At 54.4% G+C, this 10,000-nt stretch overlaps 1 protein-coding gene across 1 annotated transcript in view; it reads left to right on the forward strand.

The window, feature by feature from the left end:
- ptch2 (patched 2) overlaps positions 1-10,000 on the forward strand; it is a 28,186-nt gene that overhangs the window by 17,405 nt on the left and 781 nt on the right. Inside the window, exons 14-22 of the mRNA XM_027030262.3 lie at positions 1-656; positions 1,493-1,635; positions 1,730-1,910; positions 2,164-2,444; positions 3,377-3,514; positions 3,618-3,760; positions 7,523-7,913; positions 8,013-8,511; positions 8,775-10,000. The exon at positions 1-656 is cut by the window's left edge and continues 75 nt beyond it; the exon at positions 8,775-10,000 is cut by the window's right edge and continues 781 nt beyond it. Of these exons, the coding sequence (XP_026886063.3) occupies positions 1-656; positions 1,493-1,635; positions 1,730-1,910; positions 2,164-2,444; positions 3,377-3,514; positions 3,618-3,760; positions 7,523-7,913; positions 8,013-8,511; positions 8,775-8,809 (2,467 nt within the window). The 3' untranslated portion in view covers positions 8,810-10,000. The remainder of the gene's footprint in view (positions 657-1,492; positions 1,636-1,729; positions 1,911-2,163; positions 2,445-3,376; positions 3,515-3,617; positions 3,761-7,522; positions 7,914-8,012; positions 8,512-8,774) is intronic.

A 10,000-nucleotide genomic window follows, 5' to 3' on the forward strand; every position in this document is an offset into this window, starting at 1 on the left:
GGCTCCGCCCACCTTGGCCGGCCCCACCATCTCCACGAGCACGCACATCACCACGACGGTGCAGACCTTCACGCAGTGCGACGCCACCGGCCAGCACATCGTGACCATCCTGCCCCCCACCTCACAGATCTCCACGAGCCCGCCCTCGGTGGTTCCGCCCCCACCCGACCCGTACGGCTCCCGGCTCTTCACGCCGGCCGGCTCCACCCGTGACCTGCTGGCCCAGGGTGAGGAGGCGCGGCCCCGCGGCTCCGAATGCACCCCCCTGCCGTTCCTGCGTTGGAACCTGTCCCGCTTTGCGCGGGAGCGCTACGCCCCGCTACTACTGAAGCCCCAGGCAAAGGCCGCAGTGCTGGTGACCTTCGTGGCCCTGCTGGGGCTCAGCCTGTACGGGACCACCATGGTGCGGGATGGACTCTACCTGACAGACATCGTGCCCCGCGACACGCGGGAGTATGACTTCATCTCGGCGCAGTTCCGCTACTTCTCCTTCTACAACATCTACCTGGTCACCACGGGCGGCTTCGACTACACCCGATCCCAGAGGCAGCTGGCGCAGCTACATGGCGCCTTCAGCACCGTCAAGCACGTGGTGCGGGGCAGTGGTGGGGAATTACCCCGCATGTGGCTGCATTACTTCCAGGACTGGCTCAGAGGTAAGCATCGCGCGGGACAGATGCGGGACAGACGCGAGACATCGGTGCATGTTTCACCGAGAGATCTGTTACTCTGATGTTTTGATGTTTTGACATGGTGCTTGTGAATTACACTTCTAATAATAATAATTATAATAAATGTAAAAAGCCATTTGCGTGAACATTGGTGGGGGGGATTACGCGTAAGGAGAGTGGCAAACAGCTGGGGTCACGCCAGGTCACAGGACTCCAAAGCACCGAGCGGCCACAGGTGAAGGGAGGAGTTCAGCCAGAGGTCAGGCCTGTCTGTCACTTGCCAGCTCCTCCCACTTGGCCTTAAGGAAGGGAGGGTCAAAGGTTATCTGTGCCTGCATATGACCTCTCCACCTGGCCTCAGCCCACAGAGGGCTCAGCTGGGATCTCGGGAAAGAAAGAGCACGTGAGAAAATAAGAGACTGGAGGCAGTTGAAAGACGCTTTCTGTCGCTCCGGTCGGCCCTGTGTTCCTCCCTGCTCCCAGTTGCCTTTCTGGTGAGGAGGTCTCTGTAATTACAGAACGCTGCTGGAAACTTTTTCAGCTTTTTCCAGACTTTGTAATTCAGAGAACGCGAAAGGCTGCTGAGAGCTGGTTCATATGTCTTCATTCAGCAGCACACACAGAGATGGACAGACAGGCTCGGAGGGGCTGGGGGGTGTGTGTGTGTGTGGGGGGGGGCTTGGCATCTCCCACCAAGCCCGTTATAGCCTTAGTTGTGCTTTTCAGCATTTTCTGCTGTGAGGCTGGGTCACACTTCGGAGCTGACCTAGAAGACCTCGGAGGTTCATATATCCGTCTAATCCGGCGTTCCTCTCCAACAGGCCTCCAGGCGGCGTTCGATGCTGACTGGGAATCTGGCAGGATCACCAGGGACAGTTACCGTAATGGCACAGAGGATGGAGCGCTAGCCTACAAGCTTCTCATTCAAACTGGCTCTAAGAAAGAGCCCTTAAACTACAGCCAGGTGTGTGTGTGTGTGTGTGTGTGTGTGTGTGTTCACTCTGTGTCCCACTATCCCATATGCACGCTGGTGTTTCATCCCTCTCTGTCACTATTAGCTGACGTCCCGGCGTCTGGTAAGCGAGGACGGTCTGATCTCCGCGGAGGTCTTCTACATCTACCTGACCGTGTGGGTCAGCAACGACCCGCTGGGCTACGCGGCGTCGCAGGCCAACCTGTACCCACACCCACCCGAGTGGATCCACGACAAGTACGACACCACCGGCGAGAACCTGCGCAGTGAGTGTCTGCCGCCGCCCGGGCACTTCAGTGCTATGCCTCTCACATGCAGGCGCGTGGCCTGCTACACGCGTCTCACGTGCAGGTGTGTGGTGTGCTACACGCATCTCACATGCAGGTGCGTGATGCGCTACGCGCATCTCATGCAGGTGCGTGGTCCGCTATGCACGTCTCACGTGCAGGTGCGTGACGTGCTGCACGTGTCTCACGTGCAGGCGCGTGGCATGCTAACCCCTCATCCTCTCGCCCGCAGTTCCGGCCGCCGAGCCTCTGGAGTTCGCCCAGTTCCCCTTCTACCTGAACGGCCTGCGGCAGGCGTCGGACTTCGTGGAGGCCATTGAGAGTGTGCGCTCCATCTGTGAGGAGTTTGCGCGCGAGGGCGTGCACAGCTACCCCAACGGATACCCGTTCCTCTACTGGGAGCAGTACGTCAGGCTGAGGCACTGGTTCCTGCTGGCCGTCAGCGTGGGGCTGGCGTGCACCTTCCTGGTGTGTGCCCTGCTCCTGCTCAACCCCTGGACAGCTGGTATCATCGTAAGTCCGTGTCGCTCGCTCACTCCCTCTCTCCCTCCCTCTGTCTTTCACTCCCTCCTGATCCTCCTCAGCACAGCTCAATAAACCTGCCATAGACGCTCCCTCTCAGGGGAGCGCATGGGGTGGGTTGTCTAAAGGGTGACACACACACACACACACACTCTCTCTCTTTCACTCCCTCACCTTTTGTCATTCTAATGGAAACTGCGAGGTTTTTTTTAATGCAAAGGAGGAGAGAATCTCCTGAAGACCTTTTACCTCAAACTGCCTTTGTGCAGAAATTTGGGGACACGACAGATCTGCCCAGTCGTGACCTTGGCCTGCTAAACCCATCCATCAGTGCTGGGGGGGAGGGGTGTGTGTATGTCGGTGTCTGTTTAATGGCTGGGAAACATTTCACCTCGCCTGCCGAGAACCCCAGTGCTACAGACTGGGGGGACAGAACTGGGAGACCAGATCCCTGCGTCACCATCGTGGCGGGAGCGTTCAGAGCTGCAGACAATCCTGGCATTGGGACTGAGGCCTTCCTGCTTCTGTCCTGTTGAGTGTCACCTTAGTCTCCCTGCTGACACCAAAACTTCCCAGGTTCTGGAGTTTGAACAAGTCTCCTTCATCCAATCAGAAAGCCAGGAGAGGATGTTGTCATCAAACAGGGGGAAGTGGTGTCAGGAGTGTGAGAAGGATTCTGGATTCTGGATCCTCTGGATTCTCGTCTGTGTGTCTCACTCCGTCTCGATCTCGCGCTCTCTTTCTTTCTCTCTCTCTCTCATTCAGTCTCTCTGCTTTCTGTACAAGGAGAGGGAGTAAGATGTGTTAGGGGTGGGGTTTGTTTTGGGGGGCGGAGTTGAGTGTGCCGGGGCTGTGTCTCTGTGTCCGCATACATTCAGCACGTTACCTGCTAATGGGCTTCTCGTGCCCGCTGTACCCTCCAGGTCTTTATCTTGGCCATGATGACGGTGGAGCTCTTTGGCATCATGGGGCTGATGGGTATTAAACTGAGCGCCATCCCTGTTGTCATTCTGATCGCCTCCGTCGGCATCGGGGTGGAGTTCACCGTGCACGTGGCCCTGGTAAGACACGGACATCGCTAACAGTCAGAATTCAGCCCCAGAGTTTGGGTTGAAGTCTCACACAATGGAGTGCACGGTGTTTACTGCCCCCTCACACCACCAGGGCTTCCTGACCGCCATCGGAGACAGGAACACGCGCTCGGCCCTGGCGCTGGAGCAGATGTTTGCGCCTGTGATGGACGGTGCCATCTCCACCTTCCTGGGCGTGCTGATGCTGGCTGGCTCGGAGTTTGACTTCATCATGAGGTGAGTAGTCTTCTTCTGCCTGCCAGGATACGTCTGCTGGTGTTGCCGAGGGATTCGGCCCTCGATTACGTGCTGCCCCTCCGGCTGGCTTTGGCGTATGGTGGGGGTGTTGGTCAGGCGCTTGCGTTGGAGACAGTTGCTGGGGTGTGTGTTGAGGGTGGAGACCAGAGGGATGTAGGGTGCAGCTCCTCACCTGGGCTTGTCACTCCAACAGACCACCAACACAGCGACTAGGGAAACTAGGAAAATCAAGAGTGTGAAACAGCTGCTCATAAACACGTAAATACCCACTAGAAAGTGATACACACACACACACACACACACACCCACACACACACACGTTCTTGGGAACAATGTCAAATTTCCCATTAACCAGTTGAGAGCTACTGTGCCAGGTTGAAGCCACATCTCCAGCTTCATGGGTTCAGGCACAACATCTCCCATTCATGAGTTGAGCTGAGCACACGTGAACTGGGCACATGTGAGCTGGGCAAACGTGGACTGAGCATACGTGAGTTTGGCCCGCGTGAGCTGGACGTACGTGAGCCGGGCCTGCGTGAGCCGGACGTACGTGAGCCGGGCCTACGTGAGCTTGGCCTGCGTGAGCCGGACGTTCGTGAGCCGGGCCTGCGTGAGCCGGACGTACGTGAGCTTGGCCTGCGTGAGCCGGACGTACGTGAGCCGGACGTACGTGAGCTTGGCCTGCGTGAGCCGGACGTACGTGAGCCGGGCTTGCGTGAGCCGGACGTACGTGAGCCGGGCCTACGTGAGCTTGGCCCGCGTGAGCCGGACGTACGTGAGCCGGGCCTGCGTGAGCTTGGCCTGCGTGCAGACTCTTGCCTTTGGCCTGTTTCCTCCTCGGAGTCACTTAAATGTCTGTCTTTGAAAACAAGCCTGGCAGCAAACAGCCGTGTTTTTCAGACCAATCCTGACCGCAGCCTTGAGAACTGCTGCACACAGACCAGCACTTGAAAATGGCTTAGTTAGAGAAAGCAGCAAAACAGAGAAGAAGAACATTAAAAAAACTAAATAAATACGCGCAGGGTGGCTTTTTGGCACAGCGAGCCTTCAGGGCTTCTCCAAGAGTCTGAATCAAGTCATGGTGAAAGGAGAGGGCTTTTCTAGCTTTTTTCCACGTTTCTCCCCTCAAAGATTGACACAAAGCTGTTTAAATGGGGTGGGGAGGGGGTGGATGGACAGTGCGATCTGGGTGTTTGGGAAGGAGGTGGGAGCACTGGAGGGAACCATTTGGTGGGTGCTGTGTGCCAGCATTGGGGCATTCACACTGGGAGGTCCTGTTTAGAGAGAGAGAGAGAAAGAGAGAGAGAGAGAGAGAGGGAGAAAGAGAGAGAGAGAGAGAGGGAGGGAGCAGACCTTCTTGCTGTGGAGTAGCATAAGTACAGTGCTGTAAACATCTCCTGGTGGTAGGGCACTGAATAAACACCAGAGCTCAGTGGCCCAACTCAGAAGGAGCCCCCCCAGCCTACACACACACCCCCAACCCCTCACTCGGAATGGAAAAGATTACAGTTTATATAAACAACAGAATTCCTAACACTAGGACTACTCTGGAGGTCTGTCTCTAGTGGGGCCCAGGGGTAGCTTCTCGCGCTCTCTCTCTCTTTAACCCCTTAAATAAATCATGCTCTACGTTCTGTATGTTGACTTACTAAAACAAACAGGTGCCCCTTTTTCCAGTCTTTTTTCCCCATGTGTACAGGACTGCGAGTGTCGGGGCTCTCGACCGAACAAAAGGTCCACTCCTATGGACACAGAGGCGGTTGGCTTAAAAAAGCCACACCAAAAACGGCCAAACAGCCCACATGTTTTCATGGAACATTATAAACTTCATGAAAATATCGGTTGCGTCACGCATCTGCCGTTTGCTCTGAAATGCCTCTGGTTTTGGCGAGAGAGATTTGTCTGCCCGTCCGAGGGCATCCGCACAGACGTTAGATAGTTGTTCACACTCGAGCGGTCTGCCTTGCCTTCGTTAATGAGGCAGACGCAGGGTCGGGGCAGGGGAGGTTTAGTTCTGTGGTTTAGTTCTCCTGGTTCTTCACCCCCGTGGTAGTGTGCGTTCCTCCATGGCCACCTTCAGTGTGGTCACCTTAAACCTTGACCGCACATCATGACTCAAACGAGGTCATTACAGTTGCTTCAAACCAGAGATGCACTGGAAACAAACAAACAAACAAACGTAGAGCTCATGATAGAAACCAGATGTATACAGATCCAAAATGGAGGGGCAGGGAGGCAATGGCCAACAGACCTGTGATTTTGTAATATTTGCTCGATGATGTGATGTCATGACAGACGTACGTGCTGATTGGAGGAGACCAATGGGTGGTACTTCTCACTGTAAGATTGGAGTGCTTCCAGCAGATCTGCCAGAGGTTAACTGGTGTGTGTGTGTGTGTGTGTGTGTGTGTGTGTGTGTGTGTGTGTGTGTGTGTGAGAGAGAGTGGATTGTTAAAGAGAACATTCCAGATTCACCAGAATCCACATCCTTGTTTTTCCAGATTCTGTTCCTCTTTTTCTAACCTCCAAAAGGCTAAATTGCCTTTGTGTGTGTGTGTGAGAGAGAGTGTTTAACTGGAGCACTCTCTAATTTTCTCATGTGCTCTTTCTTGTGGTGAGGGGCTAGCCCTCCCTTGGTGGCGTGAGCTGAATCTCAGAGACGCAGACGCCCCCAGACGTCTGCAGTTCATTACGGCGCCTCTCCTCCACCCGGCCGCGCTGCAGAAGGTGGTGGAGCTGTAAGAAAGGACATATCAGAGAGTGCAGGGCCCCCCGCAGGGCTCCGGGGTGCCTGTAACTCCTGACTGAGCGGATCCTGGGTTGGTTCGACTGGCTCTGTACAGAAGGGGCGTAGGTCAGGACTGGGCAAAAATGTGGCGCGATTATGGTGAGGGAAGAGGGAGGAGCCTTAGCCTGGTGAACGTAAACGCACAAGTGAGTGGGAGGAGCGTTAACCTGGTGAACGTAAACGAACGAGTGAGTGGGAGGAGCCTTAGCCTGGTGAACGCAAACGCACAAGTGAGTGGGAGGAGCGTTAACCTGGTGAACGTAAACGAACGAGTGAGTGGGAGGAGCCTTAGCCTGGTGAACGTAAACGCACAAGTGAGTGTGAGGAGCGTTAACCTGGTGAACGTAAACGAACGAGTGAGTGGGAGGAGCATTAACCTGGTGAACGTAAACGCACGAGTGAGTGGGAGGAGCATTAACCTGGTGAACGTAAACGCACGAGTGAGTGCTAGGAGCGTTAACCTAGTGAACGTAAACGCACGAGTAAGTGGGAGGAGCCTTAGCCTGGTGAACGTAAACGCACGAGCGAGTGCCACAGCCAGACTGAAACTGGATCTCAATGAGATGGTTAGGAAGTTGTTGAAGAGAAAATTACATTAGCAGCAGTGGCAGCTTAGGGGCCATAGACGGGGAAGAAAGAACGTGAGAGAGAGAGAGGGTGTGTGTGTGTGTGTGTGTGTGTGTGTGTGTGTGTGTGTGTGTGTGTGAGAGGGAGACGACGGATTGTGTGTGCGAGAGAGACAGGGTGAGTGTTTCTGCTCATTAATGTAAACACATTTGTTCTGGAAGTGAAAATGCAGCAATGATGAATCAGGGTCTTGGAGGGAGCGATGGCGTCTAGGACGTCCTCCGCAGAGGAGGCGCGGGAGTGGAGCCAGGGATGAGGAACAGAGTCCCGCACGATCCGGGTCTGGATCGTCAGTAAAACCTCGGTCCCGTTTGTGTCTTCCGTAGGTACTTCTTTGCGGTCCTCACTATCCTGACGCTGCTAGGAGTCCTAAATGGCCTTGTCCTGTTGCCGGTTCTGCTGTCCCTCGCTGGCCCTCCGGCCGAGGTTGCCCCTGGCGACGCCAGCACCTGGCTACCCAGCCCTTCGCCTGAGCCTGTGCCCCCGCCCATGACCCACCATGGCTACTACAGCGGCGCCACACCCAGAGCTCGGAGGCAAGCCTTCGCCGAGACCTCGGACTCTGAGTACTACTCTGAGACCACCACCACGTCTGGGATCAGCGAGGAGGACTACAAGCATGGCGACAGGAACGTTTACACGGCGTCCCCCGCCCAACCGTCGACCTCGCTCGTCCTGATGCAGTCCAGCCCCGTTCCCGGCGCCCCCACACTCACGGTAGGTCTCTTGAGCGAAACGGGCAGAGCTAAGGAACTGGCGGCACGGCGTGATTGGCTTTTGACTGCCATCACTCGCTGACGGCTCCATCTTTTGCAGGTGGTGAAAACTTTCGGCGAAGGCCCAGCCGCAGTGGGACTTGCGGGTCCCGTCAAGGCGTCTCAGGACGCCGTGAACTCTGTTTGCTCGCGGATCACGCGGTGGGACAGAAAGCTGGAGCAGCGGGGACTCAGGACGCAACATTTGCCCAGCGACAGGACCCCCTGTCCAGGGAGGACTACTCACTGTGGCTCCAGGCCTCAGCAGGCCAGAGGGCCGCAGCCGAACAGGACTAAAGCACTGCAGGGCTCTGGCGACGCGGTCACCATGGTGACAGCTACGGCCTCAGTGACTGTGGCTGTGCACCCCAGTCTGCCGGGGTCGTACCAGGCGTACATGCACGAGGGATTCGAGGACAGCGAATCAGACTCTTTCGAGGACTCTATAAGGACTTCCCAGACTTCCACACGGGCTGCTCGGCCCTCCCGCAGAGATTCTCTGGAACTTCAAGATCTGGAATCTCCAGTGAAGAACCAGCATCAAGCTACCCAGGCTCGAGGTAAGAACCTCCATCTTTCCCCTACCTTCACATCTGAGCTCGTCCTTAACCAAACTTCCTAGTGGCCTGGTTTGGGACTGCCACCCCACACGCCATTTAAAGGAGTTTGTAAAGTTAATGAAGTCTGTAAGGTTTAGCACCGACACAGAAAGCGCCTTCCAAGTTCTGTTTACAGGCCCGTTAGGCCTCCATGCTGGGGATGAACCGACCGTGCCAATGATTCTCACGCTGTTCTGTCTTTTTTCTTTTTTTGCATGTTGCAGGTGATACACGGATCCAAGCAGCCAAAGATTGCTAGACACCCCTCACACACACACACACACACACACACACACACACACACACACACACTTCCACATCCCTGTCTGGAACCTCTGCCTGCCTTAAGATGTCCCCAGCCTCAGTCCTGCCTTTCTGAACTGAACGTAGACCTCACAGACGAGGATTTATTTAAAATATATTAAAAAAAGGTCTTGTTTTAATATTATATTTACATTTATAAATCTATATATATTTTAATACTAAAAGAGAGGGAAAGCTATTTAAGAGTACTGTATAACTTGTATTCTCTTATATAAAAGTCAGAGGTATAAGAGGATTTGAGATATTGTTTCCTCCTTTGTATAGACTAAGAAATGTGTTATATGTCAAATTCAGAGAACTGAAATGTTATTAGTTTATTAAAAATGCAAAGGTCAGTGTTCATTTTCTTTTTTTTTTTTGCTGCTACAGGACATCCTATTTGAGATGATTAGCCTTGAGAATATGCAGTACCCCCTCCTCAACATAAGCTATACCTTTCAGTGGGCGTGTCCTCATGCACCGTAGCCCCTCCCCTCTTATTGGCTCTGTTGTCGCTGTAACCTGCACAAGCCAACAGACCCTCCCATCGTCGTATTTGCATCTCTGCACAAAGCTGATTCTTTAAAGTCCTTCACTGTTTCTCTTATTTTTGCTTCCACTCTTATTTTTTGCATACCTTCGGTAACCATGCGTTACCATGGTAACCATGGTGTTCGGTGGCCCGCTCTCTGCTGTCCTACCCGCGTGATGGACACGTGGCGTCCTCTCCTACGAGGGCTCGTCCATAAACGTGCGTTCCCGCCATCTCCTGGGGCTTCTCAGGACTGCAGACAGCCGTGTGCGTTCGGGTCTCTGGACCTTTACATCTCCAGTCATGGAGGGATGTGGACTCTGTCCTTCTGAGGCTTTCAGCGTTATACTGAGGACAGGTCTCCCTCGACAGCCATTGGAGACGTCAATGTTAGAAACTGGCGGGTTACCTAAATGTATTTCATAAAGGGTCTTTTATTTATGTGCAAAGGGAGGGTGATGTTCCCCTCCTGTGTCTGGTGTTGGCTGCTGTAGGCATGATTGCTGAAGTACTGTGTAATGCTGGATTAGGTCTGGACCTCCCACTGCTCCAGTGAGTCCAGCTGACTGTCCTAGGTCTCATCCAAGCCAGTATTTCATCCCTGTCATGCGTGTC

This window comes from Electrophorus electricus, chromosome 20 (genome assembly GCF_041902795.1).
Source record: "Electrophorus electricus isolate QZ-2024a chromosome 20, ASM4190279v1, whole genome shotgun sequence".
In the NCBI taxonomy this organism is placed as follows: domain Eukaryota; kingdom Metazoa; phylum Chordata; class Actinopteri; order Gymnotiformes; family Gymnotidae; genus Electrophorus; species Electrophorus electricus.